Raw genomic sequence first — 26,216 nt, forward strand, 5'->3', positions numbered from 1 at the left:
ACTTCATTCTTTTTCCTGCAATATGACTTCAGTTAATGAAAACCCATGGAAGGCACCAGAAGTAGCTGTTTCCTTATTTGGTGAGTCTGAACTTAAAGCAAATAAAGGAACTTCAGAGAACAACTTCCTTCTGTGCTCTGGGAAAACAGAGGATTAAGAAACAGGGGTTGAAGAGGTCAGAGAGAGCTTGAGGCTTCTTTAGTTCCACCTGTCACATCACCATATTTTAGGGGATCCGTTTCTGAGCCCCAACAATAGTTTGGAAACATCTTCTCCCAATCTGTAAGTTGTCTCTTTACTTCATTAATTGTTTCCTTTGCTGTGCAGAAACTTTTTTTATTTTATGCAATTTCATTTGTTTATTTTCACTGTTGCTGCACAAATCCAAATTTTATTGCCCAGACCAACATTTTGAAGCTTTCTCCCATGTTTTCTTTTAGTAGTTTTATAGTTTTAAGTTTTTAATCGGTTTTCAGTTGGTTTTTACATATGGTATGAGATAGGGATCCAATTTTATTCTTCTGCATGTGGATATACAATTTTCCCAACACCATTTATTGGAAAAACTATTTTTTCCCCATTGCGTATTCAACCATTAGGGACTGGGGGTGGGGAATAGAGAGATGTTCCCCACATGTCACAGGGTAGTAGGTTTCAGTTAAGAGGAATAAGCTTTTGAGATTTATTGCACAGCATAGTGACTATAGTTAATAATAGCGTATTGGATCTTTCCAAATTGCCAAGAGAATAAATCTCAAATGTTCTCACCACAGAAAATGATAAGTATGTGAGATGATGAAATGTTAATTAGTTTGATTTAATAATTCCATAGTGCACACATGTATCAGAACATCACATTTTATCCCATAATATTTTATGATTTTGATTTGTATTTTCCCAGTTATTAGTGACATTGAGTACATTTTCATATACCTGTTAGTATAAGAAATAAATTCTTGCCGGGTGCAGTGGCTCACGCCTGTAATCCCAGCACTTTGGGAGGCCGAGGCAGTGGATCACGAGGTCAGGAGATCAAGACCATCCTGGCTAAGACAGTGAAACCTGTCTCTACTAAAAATACAAAAAATTAGCAGGGCATGATGGTGGGCACCTGTAGTCCCAGGTACTCAGGAGGCTGAGGCAGGAGAATGGCATGAACCCAGGAGACAGAGCTTGCGGTGAGCCGAAATAGTGACACTGGATTCCAGCCCGGGTGACAGAGTGAGACTCCATCTCAACAACAACAAAAAATAAATTCTTTGCTCATTCTAAAATTGGAAAATGGGGTTATCAGTTCCAATGCGCTACTAAAGATTAGTTGGGGCTTTGCTGTAACATCTGGACATAGGTATCTGGTTTGGAACAAATCCACTTCCTCTCTGTGTAGTACCTGGCACTACTGGCACCTTTGTCATTCAAATAGGCACACTCTCCTGCTCCCAGGATAGGAAACCTGCAAGAGAAGAAGCAGAATCAGTGTGTCACTGAACATGTCTTCAAAAGCAGAGAGAAAGAAGATGAGAAAGTGAGAAAACTAACATTAATTCAACCTCTAAAAATAATGTTGTTTTTCCTTGTGTCGCGGTGACTAATTAGTCAGTGGGCTTTGCTTAGCAGGAGATGTTATAAATCAACTATCAGAATAGTGCAAAGTCCTGAATCAAACCTATTTCATGTCTGTAAGCGTAATATTCTTTCCAGCACATCCAAAGCCTTAGCTGGCAGATGGGAGAAGTCTGATACCTGTTTTCTTTTACACCGTTTCCCAACATTTTGCTGCCTTAAATAACTGAAGACTCAGCAGCTATATCTAAAAACTAGGCTTGATTTTACTCCTCCGACTTCCCTGTTTGTTTTAGTACTGAAACTGCAGTGCTATTTAGCTGAGTTTAGATGACTTGGCGCAGATATTTTAGGTCAGCATTTGGATTACAAATTTCTCCTCTTTGCTCATTGGCATCACTATCATCTATGATATGATTTGCTAATTGTTGAAACATGCTAGACCTTAATCATATAATATTTCACATTTCTTTAAGTGATGAGCAGTTTCCAACAACTGGTTAGTTAACAATATATTTGATCCTTAAAATATTTTGAGAGGCCAGCCGTGGTGGCTCACACCGGTAATTCCAACATTTTGGGAGGCCGAGATGGGAGGATTGCTTGAGCTCAGGAGTTCAAGATCAGCCCAGGCAACATAGTGAGACCCCATCTCTGAAAAAAAAAAAAAAAAGCCAAGCAACGTGGCACACACCTGTAGTCCCAGCTACTCAGGAGGCTGAGGTGAGAGGCTCACTTGAGCCAGGGAAGTCAAGGCTGCAGTGAGCCATGATGGCACTACTGCACTCCAGCCTGGGTAACAGAGTGAAACCCTGTCTCTCAAAAATGCAAACAAACAAAAAAACATTTTGAGAATTAGGTAGAGAAAATTTACTACTTCCGTATTGTAAAATAGGAAATAAAAGTTAATTCTAGATATTTATAAAGCAGTCACAGTGTGCTGGGCAATGTAGATACAGCAATGTATAAATGTATGTGTTCTCTGATTTCTAAAACTTACCATCCTATCCAAGGTCAAAAGCTAATGAGAAAAAACTCATTTCAAACCTGCCAATGTCAAGTCTGGGGCTCTTCTTATTAAATAAAGTTAAATTTCCAATATTGATGAGTGTATTATAATAAAGTAGCTTTTCAAAACTGTCTCATCTCTCAGACAAACGTTGAGTGAAATTCTGTGAATCCAATTTTTCCAGCATTATCTCAAATATTTTTAGTAATCTAAAGATCCTATAAATACACAACTGAGATTAAATTTTCTAGTGCTAAACTTTACCCATTCACAAAATTTAAAACTATCATCTTATTTTAAATAATAGGTATAATTGCTATCACTCATAATCTTTCTCTGATACATCAAAACCTCTGTTCCTCACATCAACCCTGTGAAATCAGGAGGACAAGTGCAATTTAATTTTGTTGTGGAGGTCAGGAACAGACTTAAAGACACTGTATAGTATGCTCGAAATGAAAGTGTTTGCAAATGACATAGATAAGCCTGGAGCCAAGTTCACAGTCAGTCTACCTCACCATGACAGGTGTTGGATTCATTCGAGGAACTTGTGAAACCTTTGCAACATACAAGTTGGCACCATCTTCTTTTATGACTAATCTTAAAATGAGAATTTTTAAAGCATGTAACTAGAGAATACTTTAGATTTAATGCAAAGTAAATTCAAATACAAATATTACTGCCAGATTTTTCAGAACTTACCATCTTGTCCATTCAGTACCATTTATCCATTTCCATGGTTGGCCTTGTTCTCTGCTCAGCCCAATCCAGTGATCAGAGGGGCCTTTATATCTCAACAGGAAATTCTTTCAGAAAACACAGAGATGATAGTCATTAATCTAACATAACCCATCCTCTCCCAGAAATGTTGCTGCTATGCTATATTCTTAACTACTCATAATTGTCTTCGTTTTTATTTTGTATTGTTTAGTAATACACACAGAATAGGTCTGCTATATTATACATATCAAAAGAAGATAATTTAAAACTGAGACAAATTGTTGATAATTTGGTTACTTTTGTTTCTGTATTGTACTCCTTTGTATGACTCTTCCCCAATTTATCTGTTATACTATTGGTTGACACCAGGGTTTTATCAAGTTTGGAAGGTATGCTACTATGACATTCTTGTCACTTGTCCTAGAATAGAATTTTTAGGCCCCAGGATATGCTTTTTGTCAACTTTAAGAAATGACACTAGGCCAGGCACCTGTAATCCCAGCACTTTAGGAGGCCGAGGTGGGCGGATCACCTGAGGCCAAGAGTTTGAGACTAGCCTTGGCCAACATGGTGAAGCCCCCTCTCTATTAAAAAAATACAAAAATTAGCTAGGCATGATGGCACACACCTATAATCCCAGCTATTTGGGAGGCTGAGGTGTGAGAATCATTTGAACCTGGGAGACAAAAGCTGTAGTGAGTCAAGATCATACCACTACACTCCAGCCTGGGCAATAGAGTGAGAGTCTGTCTCAAAAACAAAGAAAGAAATGACACCAAACTAATGTAAGTGTACCAAATTATCCTCACAGCAGCGGTGTAGGCTGGTTTCCTTTGCTGTGTTTGCTGGTCAACATGTACGCTTTACTTGTTTTAGTTCCTCGTAGTGTACAGTTAGGCTATGGATTTGAGACCTTTCTTCCTTTTTAGTTATCTGTTCACAGCTATAAATCTCCCTCTTAGAACTATGTTTGCTGTATACCATAAACGTGCTATTTGTATTTTTACTTTATTTGTCTCAAGGTATTTTCTCAAGTCCCTTGTGATTTCTTCTTTGACCACTGGCTGTTTAAGAGTGGGTTTTTTAATTTCTACAGATGCGTGACTTTTCTGGTTTTTCTAGTTCTCGATTTCTAACTTCATTCCATTGTAACTGCAAAAGATACTTTTTATGACTTCAAACTTTTCAAATGTATTAATTTGTTTAGGTTTTGTGGCCTAACATATGGTCTATTTTGAAGAATGTTCCATGTGCACTTGAGAAGAATGAGTATTCTGCTCTTGCTGGGTAGTTTATTCTGTATATGCCCGTTAGGGATAATTGGTTTATAGTGTTGTTCAAATTTTCGATTTCCTTGTTGATATTCTGTCTAGTTGTTTAATCTCATATTGAAAGTGGAATATTTCATTCTCCAACTTTTCATAGAACCATTTATTTCTCCCTTAAATTATAGCAATTATTGCTTCATATATTTTGGGGCTGTGTTAGTAAGTACATATATTTCATGACTGATAATTACTTTGCCATGTCAAAATTTTTATCAATGCATAATGCCCTTCTTTGTCTCTTGTAAAATTTTTTACCTTAGTTTATTTTGTCTGACAAAAATATTGCCACTCAACACTATTTTGGTTACTACTGCTGGTATGGAATATCTTTCTAAGTCCTTTTACTTTCAACTTCTTTGTGTCCCCGTATCTAAGGCAACTCTCTTGTAGACAGCATATAGATGAGTCTTGTTTTTCTTTTTAATTTATTTTGGTTTTTAGCCAACTTGTCAGTCTCGGCCCTTTACTAGGATGGGTTCATCCTTTTTTATTTAATTACTAAAACAAGGTTTACTTTTGCCATTTAATCATTTGTTTTCTCTATATCTTATATGTCTTTGTTTCTCAAGTTGCCTGTTACTGACATTTTTTGTATTTAATTGATTTTTTACAGTGTATTGTTTTTCTTTTTTTCTTTTCCGTATATTTTTGGTAATTTTATTAGTGGTTACCTTGAGAATTATAATTAGCATCTTAAACTTGTAACAATATAATTTCATAATATCAACATAGCTTCAAAAACTATGCAAACATTTTGATCCTATATGTCTTCTTCCCTCCTGCTTCATAAGATTGTCATAGATTGCATCTTTATACATTATATGACCACTCTCATAGATTTATAATTTGTATTCATTTGCCTATGAAATTATAGATAAATATAAATATAGAAAGCTATAAATAGGAGAAGTTATAAACTATATGACACATATAGTAATTCTGGGTTTTATATTTACCTCTATTGTTACCTTTAGCAATATTCTTTATTTTGGGGGCTCTGAATTGCTTTCTAGTGTCCTTTCGGTTCAGCCCCAAAGGTTTCCTTTAGCATTTTTTGTAGCACATGTCTACTGGTAATAAAATTCCTTAATTATTTGTTATCTGAAAATGTGTTATTTTTTCCTTCATTCTTGAAGGACAGCTTTGCTATATATAGAATGCATAGTTGGCAGTTTTATTTTTTCTTTCAGACATTTAAAGATGCCATTCCATTGCCTTCTGATCTCCATGGTTTCTCAGAGAAAATTAGCTATTAATTTTATTTAGGGTCTTATGTAAATGATGAGTTGCTTCATTCTTACTGCTTTCAAAATTCTCTCTTTGGATTTTGTCAACTTGACTATAATTTGTCTCAGTGTAGATCTCTTTAAGTTTACCCTTTTGGAGTTCATTGAGCCTTTTGGATGTATATATTTATGTATTTCCCCAGATTTTGGAAAGTTTTGTTCATTATGTCTTTAAGTGTATTTTTCTGCTTCTCTTTCTCTTCTCTTTCTTGGATTTCTACAGTGCAGATCTTGGTATGTTTGCTCATGTCCTACAGATTTCTTAGAATCTGTTTATTTGTCTTCATTCTTTTTCTCTGTTTTTCTTAGTCTGGATTGTTTCAGTTGTCTTAATTTCAAGTTTTCTGATCTCTTACTTCTCAAATCTGCTGTTGAACTTTTTCAGTGAATTTTTAAAATTATTTTTAAATTTAAGTCACTGTACTTTTCAGCTCTGGAATTTTTGCTTGGTTCTTTTTTACAATTTCTACCTTTATATTGATATTCTAATTTTGTTCATTTATTATGTTTTGAGTTTCCTTTAGCTTTTTGTCTAGTTTCCTTTAGCTCATTGGTTATACTTAAGACTGCTGATTTAACATTCTTGACCCATATTTTTAATATCTGGGCCTCTTCAAGGATAGTTTCTGTCAGATTACTTTTTTTCCTGTGAATGAATCATACTTTTCTTTGCATCTTTTTGTTTGTTTGTTTATTTTTGTTGTTGTTGTTGAGAACTGGACATTATGAGTACTATGTTGTGGTAACTCTGGTAACTTAATTTTTTTGCTTTTCAGGGATTGTCGAATCTTGGTTGCTGTGGTTCACAGTCATTTGGTCATGATTTTTCCCAACTATTTTTATTCACTGTTGTGCATGGTCATTGAAATCTCTGTTCTGTTATCCCTGCAGTCAGCCAGTTATCTAACAAAAATTGTCTTAAATGCCTGCTTCCCAAATCGAGGAAAAACACGTACTATTTATTTAAATCCTTTGGAAGCCACTTCAGCTGATGAGGATTGATGCAATGATAGCCTGCTTCTGTGTCTGCCCCTCAGCATTCAAAGGCAGAAATCAGCAATAACCCTGATATTTGGAGAAAAAGATTCTTATTGTCCACCCTGGCAGCAGGAATTCATTACAGGAACATGGGCAGAAGTTCCCATGGCTCCCTGCAATAATGGGGTGTGGAAAATAGTTATTATTGAGTGGAAACACTGAAATTCACTGGAATTAACCAAAATTTATCATCCTTTTTATCAAACTCTTCCCTTGATGCTTCCAGTGTTTAACTAGACTCAAGAATTCCAAAATAGTTACTTCAGACAGTTTTTGACAATTTAATAGTTTTCTTAGTGGAGGAACAGATTTCTGTAGCTTTTTAGTCTACCATCCTCTCTGACACCATTCTTGCTTGACTTATTGTTTTTATTTTATTATTTTTTTGAGACAGAGTCTCACTGTCGCCCAGACTGGAGTACAGTAGCGTGATCTCGGCTAAATGCAGCCTCCACCTCCCAGGTTCAAGCAGTTCTCCTGCCTCAGCCTCCTGAGTAGCTGGAAGGCGTGTGCCACCATGCCCAGCTAATTTTTGTATTTTTTAGTTGAGATGGGGTTTCACCATATTGGCCAGGCTGGTCTCGAACTCCTGACCTCAAGTGATCCACCCACCTTGGCCTCCCAAAGTGCTGGGGTTACAGGCATGTGTTGCTGCTCCTGGCCTTGTTTGATTTATTTTGAAACAATGTTGCTAACTTCTTACAAATTTAAAATTGTGTTTTTACCAGTACTTTTCTAATCCTTATTTGCACAGTTCTGGCTCAGCGTCAAAGAAGGCTCTGGCTTGCTTGCCCTCTCGGCCCGTTCCTGCCATGAATGTTAAGGTAATTTTAGATGGTCCACTGTAAAATGTAATACATGCTAGGTTATTCTTTTCTTATACCAAAAAAAAAAAAAAAATCAATGTAAGGCAGATGTCTAAACCTACCTCTTAGATAATTTCACAGGAAAAAATATCCTTGTAGGCCTGAACCTTTGATTCTGACCAGAACTATTTTCTTACCAGTTCCTGGAAGCTTTCAACCTGAGCAAGATCAGCATCTTGTGAGTCACAAAACCTCTGACTTGATGTCCAGTTCTTGGTGTCATCAGAAAAATAGAAACACTTTCTTTGAAAACCAATCCAGCTTTCTGGGCATGCAGCTTGAAGACATACTGATGACTTTTGATGGCAGTTAGCGTTTATTGCTGAAAATAAAATAAAAATAAATAAAATTAAAAAATAAAATAAAATAAAAATTTACACTTTTACATCATATTGTATAAATTACCAAGTGCTAATATACTTTCTGACACTCTCATTAAGTATTAAATGTATTATTTTCATTTTTCAAATGAGAAATATGATGCTAAATATAATTGTATACAGTACACAGCAAATGGCAAAACTGAGATTCAAGCTCATGCCTTCAGCAGGGGGTGAGCTGAAAAAGGAATTAGTAACTTAAGCGTGCTCTGGGCCATGTACCTATTTGGCTCTCAACAGTGTTACCCTTTCTTAAAATATTAGATACATTAATGATAGCATTTGGTCAGCTTTGGAGAACAGATAGTTCTCCTGTATTTACAGCCACTCCCCATCACTCATTACCTCCTGAGCTCCTCCTCCTGTCAGATCAGCAGCGGCATTAGATTCTCATAGGAGTGAAAACGCCGTTGGGAACTGCTCATGTGAGGAATCTAGGTTGTGGGCTCCTGGTGACAATCTAATGTCTGATGATCTGTTACTGTCTCCCACCACTCACAGATGGTACCATCTACTTTCAGAAAAACAAGCTCAGGGCTCCCACTGATTCTACATTATGTTGAGTTGTATAATTATTTTACTATATATTATTACACAATGTAACAATAATGGAAATAAAGGGCACAATAAAAGAAATGCACTTAAATTATCCCCAAACCATCCTTTGACCCCAGTCTATGAAAACGTTGTCTTTCACAAAACTGGTCCCTCGTGCCAAAAAGGTTGGGGACTGCTGCTCTAGATGACTTAGTAAAATGAAGGGCAGGACATAGACACCTCATGTGAATAAGGTTTCTTGATGTGAGAAGGCCTCATATATGTCTAAATACTATCATAAATATGAAATAAGTTGTTGTACAGTGAGCTTCCTTCCACTAAGGTGATTTAGTGAGGTTTTCTACACTTTGAAGGCAGCAATACCTCACGGACAGGCTTTTCTGAACCACTTCTTATATAATCAGGAGAAATGCTCTCTTCATGTGGGATCTAAAGCAATGAATGTTTCTCCAGATAGTTGTCACTGAGCGCCTAGTAGCTGACTGTTCATCTTCTGTTATATGATCCCCTTCTCCCTTCAACTCAACAGTTCTGAAAGTGTCTATGATAGACCAGAATGCTGGGTATTCATAGAATCATTACTATCAATTGGCATCATTATCCTTGGATTTGGCTCTTATGAGATGAGAACTCATGCTTGGTTGTGAATAATAACTGGTGTAATCTGAATGTCAAATCATAGCACCAGGCAAACATGTATTGTACCTGGTTTGGTATCACAGACTAGGTACCAAATTATAACTATTATAATGTAATTCCTTGAACCAGACCATAAGGCAGGATGACTTTCCCCAAATCTGGGCATCTTTGTTGTGCTATCACTGCTCCTGTATCAACCAGTTTAAAGAAAATGACCAGACCAGAGAGGGCAAGACGGCTGATTAGGAACAGCTCCAGTCTGCAGCTCCCAGTGAGACCGATGCAGAAGGCAGGTGATTTCTGCATTTCCAACTGAGGTACCCGGATCATCTCACTGGGACTGGTTACACAGTGGGTACAGCCCACGGAGGGCAAGCAGAAGCAGGGTGGGGTGTCGCTTCACCCAGGAAGCACAAGGGGTGGGGGAGCTCCCTCTCCTAGCCAAGAGAAGCCATGAGGGAACTGTGCTGTGAGGGAAGGTGCTATCTGGCCCAGACGCTATACTTTTCCCACGGTTTTTGCAACCCACAGACCAGGAGATTCCCTAGTGCCTACACCACGAGAACCCTGGGTTTCAAGCACAAAACTGGGCGGCCGTTTGGGCAGTCACCGAGCTAGTTGTAGGAGTTTTTTTTCAATGCCCCAGTGGTGCCTGGAACCCACTGAGACAGAACCATTCACTCTGCTGGAAAAGGGGTTGAAGCCAGGGAGCCAAGTGGTCTTGCTCAGTGAGTCCAACCCCCACAGAGCCCAGCAAGCTAAGATCCACTGACTGGAAATTCTTGCTGCCAGCACAGCAGTCTTAAGTGGACCCCGGATGCTCAAGTTTGGTGAGGGGAAGAGCATCCGCCATTACTGAGGCTTGAGTAGGCAGTTTTCTCCTCACTGTGTAAACAAAGCCCCCGGGGAAGTTCAGACTGGGCAGAGCCCATCACAGTGCAGCAAAGCTACTGCAGCCAGACTGCCTCTTTAGATTCCTTCTCTCTGGGCAGGACATCCCTGAAAGAAAGGCAGCAGCCCCAGTCAGGGGCTTATAGATAAAACTCTTATCTCCCTGGGACAGAGCACCTGGGGGAAAGGGTGGCTGTGGTTGTGGCTTCAGCAGACTTAAACATTCCTGTCAGCCACCTCTGAAAAGAGCCATGGATCTCCCAGCACAGAGCTCGAGCTTTTCTAAGGGAAAGACTGCCTTCTCAAGTGGGTCCCTGACCCCCATGCCTCCTGACTGGGAGATACCTCCTACCAGGGGTTGATAGGCACCTCATACAGGAGAGTTCAGCTGGTATCTGGTGGGTGCCCCTCTGGGATGAAGCTTCCAAAGGAAGGAGCAGGTAGCAATCTTTGCTTTTCTGCAGCCTTTGCTGGTGATACCCAGGCAAAGAAGAAATGGATGAATTCCTGGACACACACACTCTCCCAAGACTAAACAAGGAAGAAATTGAATTCCTGACTAGAAAATAACATGTTCTGAAATTGAGGCAGTAATTAATAGCCTAACCAACCAAAAAAAGCCCAGGTCCAGACAGATTCAGAGCCAAATTCTACCGGAGGTGTGAACAGGAGCTGGTACCATTCCTTTTGAAATTATTCCAAACAATAGAAGAAGAGAAAATTCTCCCTAACTCATTATATGAGACCAGCATCATCCTGATACCAAAACCTAGCAGAGATACAACAAAAAGAGATAATTTTAGACCAATATCCCTGATGAACATCGTTGCCAAAATCCTCAATAAAATACTGGCCAACTGAATCCAGCAGCACATCTAAAAGCTTATCCACCACAATCAAGTCAGCTTCATCCCTGGGATGAAAGGCTAGTTCAATATATGTAAATTAATAAATGTAATCCATTACATAAACAGAATAAGTGACAAAAACCACATGATTATCTTAATAGATACAGAAAAGACCTTTTATAAAATTCAACACCCCTTCATGCAAAAAACACTCAATAGACTAGGTATTGATAGAACATATCTTAAAATAATAAGAGCTATTTATGACAAACTCATAGCGAATATCATACTGAGTGGCCAAAAGCTGGAAGCATTCCCTTTGTAAACTGGCACAAGGCAAGTATGCCCTCTCTCATCACTCCTATTCAACATAGTATTGGAAGTTCTGGTCAGGGCAATCAGGTAAAAGAAAGAAATAAAATGTATTCAATAGGAAGAAAGGAAGTCAAATTGTCTCTGTTTGTAGATGACATAATTGTATATTTAGAAAACCCCATCGCCTCATCCCCAAAACTTCTTAAGCTGATAAGGAAATTGAGCAAATTCTCAAGATACAAAATCAATGTGCAAAAATCACAAGCATTGCTATACCCCAATAACAGACAAACAGAGAGCCAAATCATGAGTGAACTTTCATTCACAATTGTTACTAAGAGAATAAAATACCTAAGAATACAACTTACAAGAGATGTGAAGGACCTCTTCAAGGAGAACTACAAACCACTGCTCAAGGAAATAAGAGATGACACAAACAAATGGAAAATCATTCCATACTCATGGATAGGAAGAATCAATATTATGAAAATGGTCATACAGCCCAAAGTAATTTATAGATTCATTGCTGTTCCCATCAAGCTATCATTGACTTTCTTCACAGAATTAAAAAAAAAAAAACTACTTTAAATTTCATATGGAACTCAAAAAGACCCTGTATACTAAGGCAATCCTAAGCAAAAAGAACAAAGCTGGAGGCATCACGCCACCTGACTTCAAACTATACTACAAGGCTACAGTAATCAAAACAGCATGGTACTGGTACCAAAACAGAGATATTGACCAATAGAACATCACAGAGGTCTCAGAAATAACACCACACATCTACAACCATCTGATCTTTGACAAACCTGACAAAAACAAGCAATGGGGAAAGGATTCCCTATTTAATAAATGGTGCTGGGAAAACTGGCTAGCCATATGTAGAAAGCTGAAACTGGATCCCTTCCTTACACTTTATACAAAAATTAATTCAAGATGGATTAAAGACTTAAATGTTAGACCTAAAACCGTAAAACCCCTAGAAGAAAACCTAGGCAATACCATTCAGGACATAGGCATGGGCAAGGACTTCATGACTAAAACACCAAAAGCAAAGGCAACAAAAGCCAAAATTGACAAATGGGATCTAATTTAACTAAAGAGCTTCTGCACAGCAAAAAAAAAAAAAACTGTCAAAAAATTTTGTAATCTATCCATTTGACAAAGGGCTAATATCTAGAATCTATAAGGAACTTAAGTTTACAAGAAAAAAACAAAAAACTCCATCAAAAAATGGACAAAAGATATGAACAGACACTTCACAAAAGAATACATTTATGAGGCCAACAAATATATGATAAAAAGCTTATTACTGATCATTAAAGAAATTCAAATCAAAACCACAATGAGATACGATCTCAGGCAAGTTAAAATGGTGATCATTAAAAAGTCAGGAGACAACAGGTGCTGGAGAGGATGTGGATAAATAGGAACACTTTTACACTGTTGGTGGGAGTATAAATTAGTTCAACCATTGTGGAAGACAGCATGGGGATTCCGCAAGGATCTAGAACCAGAAATACCATTTGACCCAGCAATCCCATTACTGAGTATATAGTCAAAAGATTATAAATTATTCTACTATAAAGACACATGCTCATGTATGTTTATTGCAGCACTATTCACAATAGCAAAGACTTGGAACCAATCCAAATGCTCATCAGTGATAGACTGGATAAAGAAAATATGGCACATATACACCATGGAATTCTATGCAGCCATGAAGAAGAATGAGTTCATATTCTTTGCAGGGAGACTAATGAAACTGGAAACCATCATTCTCAGCAAACTAACACAGGAACAGAAAAGCAAACACTGCGGGTTCTCACTCACATGTGGGAAGTGAACAATGAGAACACATGGATGCAGGGAGGGGAACATCACACATTGGGGCCTGTTGAGGGTTGTGGGGGAACAGGAAGGATAGCATTAGGATGAATACCTAATATAGATGACAGGTTGATGGGTGCATCAAAACACCATGGCATGTGTATACCTATGTAACAAACCTGCAGGTTCTGCACATTTATCCCAGAACTTAAAGTATAATTTAAAAAAAAGTCAGAGACCCGAGATATAACTGCAAAGCTCTATTAGGAATTTTTATAAATAAAGACAGTATATTAAAATCTAAATAACTCGATCTAAATGGGGAAATACCACATCTGAATAGTTAACTAGCAAGCTACATGTTAAATAAAACATAAAAATGATACAAAGTAATAAATAATAACACATTTAAAAAAAGAAAGAAAGGAAATGACCAGATTAATAGTTGGCTCCAGCTATTGGCTCCACACAAGAAATCATTTCCAGTCAAAGCGTTAGCTGAAAGGAAGAGAAACACATAATGGATAATAAAGGAAAACAGTCATACGTGTCAATTTCATATGCTTACTGTAAAAAAAGGGCTATAAATTTAAATTATACTTTAGAATAAATTCCCTTGATTAGTATTGAGGTATCTACAGACTACAAAAATTGTCTCCTTCCAGTTTTTTCTTTCTTAAATAGTTATAATTAGTTGACTTAAATCTCTGAAATAAAAAAAATTTTTGCTTCATAAATGTATAAAGTATACTATCTGTGATTTCAGAATGGCAAAAGATAATAAGCAAAAGATTCGCAAATGAATAGGAATTATCTAGAACATGGAGTGTTCCAAGTATTGCTGACTCTAAGTTATGTAAGCAGTATTTGAAGGGTCTCTCTGAAATTACTTCAGAATCCAATAATGGGGGTAGATTTTAGGTTGATACGTAGAGGGGCATGAGGTTTGGGGAAAGTGTTTTTGTAGTTTTCTATGTCTCAGCTTGGTTTATATTAGATGCAATGCAAGCATGTTTTGAGGTACAAGATAATTTTTATAGCTAAATTGCTTTTAGGGTACAATCACTAAAAGGAATTTGTTTTCTAGGGAGATGGGCTACATATGCTAAAAAAAAACAAGGGCCAGAACATGCTCAAATAGCTAGGAAGAAAGACCAGGCTGCCTGTGATGTTATAGCCACTTAGTAGTTTTGTATACTTTTGTATGCTATTTTTCATAAAACAAGGCTATTGTAGAGGTAAAATTAACTATGTCCCTAGATTGGATAAGGGACTATTTTTCAGTTTACTATTTTTTTAAATTTGTGCATCAATATTCTTAAGGAATAGTGGTCTGTCTTCTACCTTCTGAAGATTCTGATCATCTCACTAAACTTGGAATAATGTGAACCCCATTTACATAATTAAAATTTTTGATGCCACTTAAAAAGCTATTGGAGTTTAACTGAATTAGTGAGACAATATATTAAAAGCTGTAAAGAATAACAAAATTAGATTCTTTCTCTTCTTTTTACAAGTATAATTCTCTCTAGATGAATGAAGATTACAGTTCACTTACCGCTTAAAGCAACAACAATTCCACACACTATGATTGTCAGAAACAAGATTAAGAAAAATAAGGGCCAAATTAAGGTAGCTTTACTAGAATGCTCTTTTGAATGCCGATAACCTGGAAAAAATTATTGAAAAACATTTTAGCAATTAAATACATACATAATACTGCTAGAAACATTAACTATCAAAATGTTATTTTTATTTAATTCCTTCCCTTTTCACTAGAGGATGCAAATGACCTGTCATCTTACAAACTTACTATTCTATCTCTACAGTTTAATCATTTTCGAAAGTTAAAAGAATTGATTTTAACTTTCCAGCTACCATATTCAGGTTACCCCCTTCAATTGGAGAGATTCATGTCAACTAAACCACAGGAATGAAATCAACATCCAAATCGTTGGAAATTCAACATAGCAAATTATTCTGATTCCTGTCTAAAAATGTAAAGAAATATTTTTAAATGATATTAAGAGGAGATCTATTGATTAAAATGGACTTAAAAGGCATTGTTTTGGAGGAAAAAAAGGCAAAACTGAAATGATAAAGTGATTATGGTAGAGGTCAAATTAGTGTTATTCTTGGAAGGATAGGAGAGTGAATAGTTAAGAATACATAGAGGGCCTCTGAGCCACATAACAAGGATCTTTCTCAGACAGTGTTAGTAGTTGTATTAGTCCATCCTCAATGCTATGAAGAACTGCCCGAGACTGGATAATTTAAAAAGGAAAGAAGTTTAATTGACTCACAGTTCTGCATGGCTGGGGAGGCCTCAGGAAACTTACAATAATGGTGGAAGAAGAAGCAAACATGTTTTTCTTCACGTGGCACCAGGGGAGAGAAGTGCCTAACAAAGGGGTAAAAGCCCCTTATAAAACCATCAGATCTCATGAACACTCACTATCACGAGAACAGCATGAGGGTAACCACCTCCATGATTCAGTTATCTCCCATTGGGTCCCTCCCATGACAAGTGGAGATTATGAGAACTACAATTCAAGATGAGATTTGGGTGAAGACACAGCTAGGCCATATCAGGAGTCAACAAAGGTGTTTATCTTACAGTAATTAATCAAGCTACATATTTGTATTGTATAATTTCCTGTATCTGTGTTATATTTCAAAATGTCTTAGGTTATCTAAAACCTCTTATAAAGTTTATTATTGGAACCCTGTTCTGACACAATCTCTTGCATACAATTCACACTTCTAGTTAATTTACCTAGATTTGTCCTTAGCTAAATAGGCATATTTTTCTCTAACATTCCCCACAACACTAGAGACATTAGCAAGCTTTACATTGATGTTCCCCAAGATATTTGTCTTAATCAACAGATTTTAGTTTTTAGCAGTTTAAGTTGACAGAAATACTGAACGAAAAATATAGAGTTCACATATGCCCCTGTACCCCCTTTATAAAATATTTAAGAAATCATAAGAGAATCCAGAGGAAAATAAATTCTACATGTAGAGAAACAAAGATAAAAATGACGTTTATATTCTCCTCAAAAACCATGCAAGTAAGAAGACAGTGGAAACAAATATTTAAAGTATTAAGAGAAAAAAACCTTATCAACTTAGAATTATTTAGCCTAAAAAATTCTTCAAAATGAATGACAAACAAATACTATTTTAGACAAGCATTGAGATAACTTGTTGCCAGTAGACCTGTCTTATGTCAAAAAACAAAAAAGGTAAATGCAATTATTTTAAAAGGAAAGAGAATTATACAGGTTAGAAACATAAATTATATGAAAAAGGAAGAATATAAAAAATAAGTGAAGGTAAAATAAAACTATTTATTTTTCTTATTCTTAATTGATCTAACAAATGACAATTTATTCAAAATAATAATAGTAGCAATATATTTAATTATGTGTGCTTATATATATATCTTTATATATATTTATATGCTTATGTATTCTTATATGTAAATAAAATAACAGAAATGACACATGCAATAAAAGCAGGGAATTAGGATTTTTTTATTAGAAGATGCTCATAGTACCTGTGAAATGGTATAGTATTATTTGAAAGCAAACTTATGTTAGTTGTGAGTGTATATTGCAAACACTAGGGTAACCACTAAAATCACATTTTTTAAAGTATAATTGATATACCAAGAATGAGAAAAAAAATGGAACTTTATAAATGCTAAGTTAAAAACTAAACATGCAGGGAAAAAAATGGAAGACAAGGCTGGGTGTGGTAGCTTACACTCATAATCCTAACCCTTTCGGACACTGAGGCAGGAGGATCATTTGAGGCCAGAAGTTCAAGACCAGACTGGGAGACATAGCAAGACTCTGTCTCTACAAAAATTAAATAAAAATTAGCCAGGCTTTGTGGCATATGCCTATAATACCAGGTACTCAGGGCTTAGATGGTAGAATCACTTGAGCCTAGGATTTCAAGGGTACAGGGAGCTATAATTACACCATCACTCTCCAGCCTAATGAACAGAATGAGACTCTGTCTCTGAAGAGAATGAAAAACGAAATAGAAACAAAGAACAAAGGCAAAAAATAGAAAACAGAAAGAAATATGGTAGATATTTAATCCACCTATGTTAATAATCACTTTAATATCAATGATCTAAATGCACCAGTTAAAACTCAGAGATTAAACTATATGATATCTGCAGGAAATGCACTTTAAATATAAAGACACACGAACTAAAAGTAAATGGATTGTAAATATATATATATGTATATATATCATACTGGTACAAACAAAAGAAAGTAGGAGAAGCTATACAAATTTCAAACAGAACAAACCTCAAAGCAAGGAAATTTATCAGGAATGATGAAAATTATTGCATAATGGTATAAGAATTAGTTTTCCAAGAAACTATGTTATGTTTCCACATAACAAACCTAAATGTGCATGCACCTAACAAGAGAGTATTTAACTACATGAGGCAAAAATTAATAGAACTGCAAGGAGAAATCGATGAATTCATCATCCTAGTTGAAGATTTCAACAACACTCTATTGGAAATGCACAGATCCAGCGGGGTACAGCGGCTCATGCCGGTAATCTCAGCACCTTCGGAAGCCAAAAAGTCTGGATTATTTGATCTCAGGAGTTCAAGACCAACCTGAGCAATGTGGTAAAACTCTGTCTCTACAAAAAGACAAAAATGAGCCAAGTGTGGTGGTATGTGCCGGTATTCCCAGTTACTCAGGAGACTGAGATGGGAGGATTGCTTGAACCCGGGAAGCAGTGGTTGACATGAGATGAGACTGCACTACTGCACTCCAGCCTGGGTGACAGAGCGAGACTCCGTCTCAAAAACAACAAAATAAAAAATAAAAATAAAAATAAAAAAAAGAAAGAAAGAAATGCACACATCCGGCAGGGAGAAAATCAGTAGAACTTAGGTGAACTCAGCAACATCATCAATCAACTGAATATAATTGACATCCATAGACTACTTCGTCCAACAACAGCAGAATATACACTCTCAAGATTACATGGAATAGTCACCATAATAGACCACCTTCTGGGCCATAAAACATACCCTAGCAAATTTAACAAAATAGAAATCATACAGTGTCTGCTCTCAGACCACAATGTAAATAAATTAGAGTCAACAACAAAGAAAAGTTTTAAATCCCACTAATCTCCACAAACATGTGGTGATTAAACAATATGTTTCTAAACAACATATGGGTCAAGGAAGAAATCACAACAGAAATTTTAAAATATTTCAATTAAATGAAAATGAAAATACAGCTTAACAAAATTTGTGGGATTCAGTAAAAGCATTGTTTAAGGAGAAATTGATAGCATTAAATGCATCTATTAGAAAAAAATAAAGATCTCAAATTAATTAGCTAAGTTTACACCTTAGGAAACTAGAAATAGAAGAGCAAATCAGGTACAAAGTAAACAGAAGAAAAGAAATAATTAGAGCAGAAATTAAAAAATGAGACATTAATAGAAAAAGTTATCACAACCAAAAACTAGGTTTTGAAAGATTAAAAATGCATAAGGCTCTAGCCTGGCTGATTAAGAAGAAAAGAGGAAGGACACAAATTACCTATATCAGAAATAAATAAGTAGCTATTATTACAGATCCCATGGATGCTAAAATGGACAGTTCTATGTCCACAGAGAGGATCAGAGTCACTTGAGAGACATAATTTCTCTAAACTCATACATGGAGAAATAGATGACCTAAATATGTTTACATTTGTTACAGAGGTTATATACAGAAGACCTTCCAAAACAGAAAGCACCATGTCAAGATGGACTCGCTGGTAAATTCAACCAAACATTTAAGGAAAAAATTATACTAATTCTCTATAATTTGTTTTAGAAGTCAGAGCAGAGAGACTACTTCTTAACTCATTCTATGAGGCCAGCTTTATCCTAATAGGAAAATCAGATTAAGACATTACAGGAAAAGAAAACTATGGGCCACTATACCCCATGAACATAGATGCAAAACCTCAACAAAACTTTAGCAAATCCAATCCAATGATGTATAAAAAGAATTATACACTGTGATGAAGTGAAATTTATTTCAGCTATTTAAGGCAAGTTCAGCATTCAAAAATCAATTAATGTTATCCATAACATTAACAAGCTAAAAAAAATCACTTGATTATATCAATATATACAAAAAAGTTTAACAAAATTCAATAGCCATTTGTGATAAAAACACTCAGTAAACAAAATTCAACATGGATTTGTGACAAAAACTCTCAGTAAACTAGAAACAGGGAAGAACTTCTTCACCTTAATAAAGAGTATCTACAATAATCTACAGCTAACATCCTCAAGTATGGTGAGAAACTTGAAGTTTTCCCACTAAGATCAAGAACAAGGCAAAGATGTCCCTCTTGCCAATGCTTTACAACATTGTTCTGGAAGTGCTAGATAACACAGTAAGACAAGAAAAGGAAATAAAGGAAATAAAAGGTATACAGATAAGAAAGTAAGAAATAAAACTGTATTTCTCTGCAGATGACATAATCATCCATGTAGAAAATCCTGAAGAATTGAAAATTCTGGGAACTGATATGCAAGGTTATTGATATGTAAGGTTGTAGAATACATGGCTAATATAGAAAAGTCAATCACTTTTCTATATGCCAGAAATAAACAAACAGAATTTTATTTGAGAACACAGTGCCATACATATTAGCATTCAAAAAATAAACTACTTAGGTATAAATCTAACAAAATATGTACAAAATCTATATGTGGAAAACTACAAACTGATGAATGAAATCAAAGTAGAACTAAATAAATGGAGAAGTATTTTATGTTCATGGAGAGAAAGACTCAACATTGCCAAGATATCAATTCTTCCCAGCTTAATCTACAGATTAAATGCAATGATAATTATAATCTCAGCAAGTTATTGTGCAAATATCAACAAACTGATTCTAAAGTTTGTATAGATAGGCAAAAGACCAAGAAAAGCAAACACATTATTGAAGGAGACGAGCAAAGTTAAACAACTGATACTACCTGACTTCATGATTTACTCTGAAGCTACAGTAATCAAGACAATGTGGTATTTGTTAAAGAACAGACAAATAAGGCTGGGTGCGGTGGCTCACTCCTGTAATCCCAGCACTTTGGGAGGCCGAGGCGGGCAGATCACGAGGTCAGGAGATTGAGACCATCCTGGCTAACATGGTGAAACCTCGTCTCTACTAAAAATACAAAAATTAGCCGGGGGTGGTGCTGGGCATCTGTAGTCCTACCTACTCGGGAGGCTGAGGCAGGAGAATGGCATGAACCCAGGAGGCAGAGCTTGCAGTGAGCTGAGGTCGCACCACTGCGCTCCAGCCTGGGCGACAGAGCAAGACTCCGTCTCTTAAAAAAAAAAAAAAAAAGAATAGACAAATGTATTAATGAAAAAGGATGGAAAGCAGAGAAGTAGACTAAAAATAAATAGATTCAGATAAATGTAGTCAACTGATCTTTGATAAAGGAGCAAAAGCAATACAATTAAGAAAAGATAGTCTTTTCAACAAATGATGCTGAACAACTAGACACCTACATACAAATAAATGAATCTAGGCCCAGATGTTGCCTTTTTCCCAAAAATAAATCAAAATGTATCATAGCCCTAAATGTAAAACACAAAACTGTACAACTCATAGAAGATAATGTAAGAGAAAGCCTAGATAACTTTGGGTATGGTGATGACTTTTTAGATATAATACCAAAGGCACAATCCATGAAAGAACTGATAAACTGGACTTCATTAAAACTAAAAACTTTTGATCTGCAAAAGACATAATCAAAATAATGAGATGACAAATTATTAATATATGTCCTTTGAGAATTGCAAGTTAAAACAATGAGATATCATTACACATTACTTAAGTGTTACATTAAAACGCTAACAATATCAAATGCTGGCAAGGATGTGGAGCAACCAGAAGTCTCATGCATTACTGGTAAGAAAGCTAAACGCTACAGCCACTTTGGCAGTTTCTTACAAAAGAAAACATACTTGACGGGAGGGGCCAAAATGGCCAAATAGAAACAGCTCTGGTCTGAAGCTCCCAGTGAGATGAATGTGGAAGGCAGGTGAATTCTGCATCTCCATCTGAGGTACCAAGTTCATCTCATTGGGCAGCTGGTGCAACCCACAGAAAGCAAGGAGAAAGCAGATGGAGTGTCACTTCACCCAGGAGTTGCACAGGGCAGGGAGACCTGCCTCCCTGAGGTAAGGGAAGTGGGGAGGGTCTGTCCTACCCACCAGGGGTACTATGCTTCTCCCACAGATTTTTGCAATCTGCAGATCACAAGATTCCCTCATGAGCCTACACCACCAGGGCCCTGGGTCTCAAGCACAAACCTGGGCAAACCAATGACAACCACTCCCACTGGTGGCTGTTTAGGCAGGCCCTGAGCTGCAGGAGTTTTTACATGCTCCAGTGGTGCGTGGAACTCCAGTGAGGCAGGAGAACCATCCAGTCCCATGGAAAGGGGGCCGAAGCCAAGGAGAAGAGCCCAGCAGTCTCAATCCATGGGTTCTACTCCCGTGGATCCCTGCAAGCTAAGACCCACTGACTTGAGATCCCCGCTGCCAGCAGAGTAGTCTGGAGTGTACCTGGAATGACCAAGTTCCTGCGGGGAGGGGTGACCACCATTAGTTGGCGGTTTGCCCCTGACAGTGAAGGAGCCTGAGAGGTTTGGACTGGGCCAAATTTCCCACAGTGCAGCAAAGTGCTGTGGCAGGTTGTGGCCAGACTGCTTCTTTAGGTGGGACCCTGAGCCATCCCTCCTCACCAGGCGGGCCATTCCTGCAAGCATTCCAGCAGCTCCAGTCAGGGGCTTACAGACAGAACTGTCATCTCACTGAGTCAGAGTACCTGAGGGGAGAGGCAGTTTCAGATTCAGCGGACTTAATCTTTCCTGCTGGCTCTGAAGAGACCAGATGAACCGGGTCAGTGGGATTCCCCCAGCACAGCACACCAGCTCTGCTAAGGGAACATCAGACTCTCTACATAAGCGGGTCCTTGATCCTGTGCCTCCTGACTGGGTGAGACTTCCCAACAAGGGTCACCAGACACTTCATACAGAAGCGTTCCGGCTGGCATCAGGCCAGTGTCCCTCTGGGGCGAAACTTCTGAAGGGAGAAGCAGGCAGCAATCTGCTGTTCTGCAGCCTCCATTGGTGACACCCAGGTGAACAGGGTCTGGAGTGGATCCCCAGCAAACTGCAGCAGATCTGCAGCAGAAAGGCTGACTGTTAGAAGATAAACAAACCAACAGAAAGTAACAAAAACAACATCAACAAAAAAGACTCCACAAAAACCCCATTCAAAGGTCATCAGCCTCAAAGATCAAAGGTGGATAAATCCACAAAGATGAGGAAAAAACAATGCAAAAACGCTGAAAATTCCAAAAGCCAGAATGCCTCTTCTCTTCCAAATGATCACGACACTTCTCCAGTGAGGGCATAGAACAAGGCTGAAGCTGAGATGGATGAACTGACAGAAGTAGGCTTCAGAAAGTAGGTAATAGTGAATTTCACTGAGCTACAGCATTATGTTCTAACCCAATGCAAAGAAGCTAAGAAGCATGATAAAAGATTACAGGAGCTGTTAACCAGAATAACCAGTTTAGAGAGGAACATAAATGACTGATGGAGCTGAAAAACACAGCACGAGAACATCATGATGCAAACACAAGTATCAATAGCCGAATTGACCAAGCAGAAGAGAAAATACCAGAGCTTAAAGACTATGTTGCTGAAATAAGGCAGACAGACAAGACTAGAGAAAAAAGAATGAAAAGGAATGAATAAAACCTCCAAGAACGATGGGACTGTGTAAAAAGACTGAACCTACCACTGATTGGAGTACTTGAAAGAGCCAGGGAGGATGGAACCAAGTTGGAAAACACACTTCAGGATATAACCCAGGAGAACTTCCCCAACCTAGCAAGACAGGCCAACATTCAAATTCAGGAAATCCAGAGAACCCCAATAAGATCCTTCGTGAGATCAACCCCAAGACACATAATCATCAGATACTCCAAGGTCAAAATGGAAGAAAAAATATTAAGGGCAGTCAGGGAGACAGGTCAGGTCACTGACAAAGGGAAGCCCATCAGACTATGAATTTTGAGTGACTACAATATGCCAGTGTAGGTTTATTAGTTGTAACAAATGTACTGCTGGTGAAGAATGTTGATGTTAGAGACTGCTATGGTTTGAATGCGTCTCCAAAGTTCATGTGTTAGTCACTTAGTCCCCAATGCAATAGTGTTGAGAGGTGGGCCCTTTAAGAGGGAATCAGGTCATAATGTCCTTATAAAAGGAGTGGGTTTACTATCGTGAAAGTGGATTTGTTATAAAAGCAAGTTTGGTGCCTCTTGCTCTCTCTCTTTCTTATGCATGTGCTCTCTTGCCCTCCCAAATTCTGCCATGGGATGATGGAGCAAAAAGGCCCTCACCAGATGTGTCTCTCAGTCTTGAACTTTCCAGCCTCCAGAACTATGAGTCAATAGATTTTGTTCATTATAAATTACCCAGTCTCGGGTATTCTGTAATAGCAGCACAAAACAGGCTAAGATGGAGTCTATGTATGTGTGGCAACAAGGAGAAAATGAGAAACAAATAACAACAAAAAAACTATCTTTCTCACAATTTTGCTGTGATCCCAAAATGGCTCTAAAAATATGGTCTTTAAATCAAAAAAAGAGCAAAAGGAAAAACGATATACTAGCAGCAGATCTTACAAGAATATCCAAATTTAAAGAGCCATCAAACCAGTGGTGAATTTAAATTTCCCTCCTCTAATATCACTGCCCTGAACTTAATACGGCCAGAAACATGGAATTGAGCATCTGTCAGCATAAAAATAGAGAGGGCTCCAGGAGAAGCACTAGAGATATGGTCTGAGGAACAGAAAAGCAAACTCCTACCTCAAATAGAGTATGAAAATACCACATTTATGTTTTCTCCCTCTCTCTTGTCGGCACTGTCATGTGCCTCAAATCTCAGGCAATCTGTTGATGGTAGTGGAAACTACAGCAACATGCAATAGCCAAAACCTTGAGAAAGGTCAATCCTCAGCCAGGCGCGGTGGCCCACGCCTGTAATCCCAGCACTTTGGGAGGCCGAGGCAGGCAGATCACGAGGTCAGGAGATGGAGACCATCCTGGATAACACGGTGAAACTCTGTCTCTACTAAAAATATAAAAGATTAGCCGGGCAAGGTGGCGGGCGCCTGTAGTCCCAGCTACTCGGGAGGCTGAGGCAGGAGAATGACGTGAACCCGGGAGGCGGAGCTTGCAGTGAACCGAGATGGCGCCGCTGCACTCTAGCCTGGGCCACAGAGTGAGACTCCGTCTCAGAAATAAAAATAAAAGAAAGGTCAATCCTCTCCATTCAGTAGAGTTGTGGCTCCATGAGAGTGGGGCCAAACCTCTTGCTTTTTTTTCTTCTTTCTCACTGTCCTTCTGCCACATGAGTTTAAAGATGCAGAAATGACTGCAGAAGTGTAGGGTTCATCAGAATAAAAGGAGCCCCGCGTTTCATGGAGAATGGAAAGGAGAAGCCCCTGGGAACCTGAAAGTACTGGTCAGATGGTGAAGAGGGAGAAACGTCAGAAAGAGATCCATGAACATTATTTATAAACTCCTGGATTCACCTGCTCCTCAACTTATGCATGCCTAGATGTGTTTCTAATTGGCATACTAAAGATGTTAAGACCCGAGCTAATGAATAGAGCATTGCGCAGTTGCCAATTTCACCCCGGGTTGAGGGATATATCTGAATAGCTCTACAAAGGCTTTCAGAATGGAACTGACATTGGAACCAGATCCCACAGATTGCCTTCATCCCACCAGTGTGATTGCTTGCTAAAACAATAGTATCAACATTCTCCAAAATTTAAATAAGATCCAGTCTAACTAAATATTTATTCAAAAGTTCAAATTACAGTCCAATATTACACAGCATATGAAGAACCATGAAAATGTAAACTTCCGTGGGGAAAGACAGCACAAGCCAAGGAGGGACATGATATAGAGATATTGGAACTATCTGACAAATACTTCAAAGCAGTTGGTATAAAATGCTCAAAATACCCAATGAATGAAGAAACAAATGAAGTCATTTAACAACATTTAGAGTTCATCTTTTTCCCCCTCTGAATTACCTTTTCTCTAAATTGATTACCTTTTAAGATGGGAGGAAAAAAACTCCAAACTTTTAAGTCCTGAGTTATAAAACCTTGATTTTCTCTAACTGTGGCAAAAGACATTTTTTTCCACTTACTAAATCATCATATAAAGCTTTTCACTTACTAAATCATCATATAAATCATCATATAAAGCTATATATATATATATTTCCAGTGCATCCAATCTAACATAATTACATTAGAATGCCCCACTAAGTTTTTACTTCAACCTTTGTTTACTTTTTTGATTTGTAAATGTCCTTTACATACTATTTTTTACCTTTTCTCTCTTATGAGCTTCCATGGTAGGTTTTCTACCTATGTAGTAATGATAGTATCTTGTATCTGAGTAGCACTTTAGAGTTTGTACATTTTTTTTTTAGTGAAATTCACTATTTTTGTTTTCAGTCATAAACTTAACCTTATCTCATTGTCTTACATGTTTCATTGTTCCCTCTCCTTAGTTGTTACAACTGGGAATATAAATATATGCATATTTCACACAAATTATAAGCCAATTTATAGACTCCCACATTCCATCTCTTATCCTTGAAAACTTCTTACTGGATCAGTACCTCACCTGTGTGAGCCCATCACTACCACTACCTTCCCATTCCAGTCCTCACATTTACTCTACATCCCAGCTTTTTACCTGGGTTTGCAGGCAATTCGGATGGTGCAATGTCTTTCTCCACATTGTTACTGTCATGCATTTTGCCTCCAGT

At 37.5% G+C, this 26,216-nt stretch overlaps 1 protein-coding gene across 1 annotated transcript; it reads right to left on the minus strand.

The window, feature by feature from the left end:
• Positions 1–1,411: 1,411 nt before the first annotated feature.
• Positions 1,412–26,216, minus strand: CLEC2D (C-type lectin domain family 2, member D). Its single transcript, XM_011953186.1, is given in 6 exon segments — positions 1,412–1,453; positions 3,091–3,172; positions 3,275–3,378; positions 7,948–8,132; positions 14,830–14,940; positions 26,144–26,216. Coding segments are annotated over 6 exon segments (585 nt in total). The 5' UTR covers positions 26,205–26,216.

This window comes from Colobus angolensis, unplaced genomic scaffold, assembly GCF_000951035.1.
Source record: "Colobus angolensis palliatus isolate OR3802 unplaced genomic scaffold, Cang.pa_1.0 Scaffold11, whole genome shotgun sequence".
Classification (NCBI taxonomy): Eukaryota; Metazoa; Chordata; class Mammalia; order Primates; family Cercopithecidae; genus Colobus; species Colobus angolensis.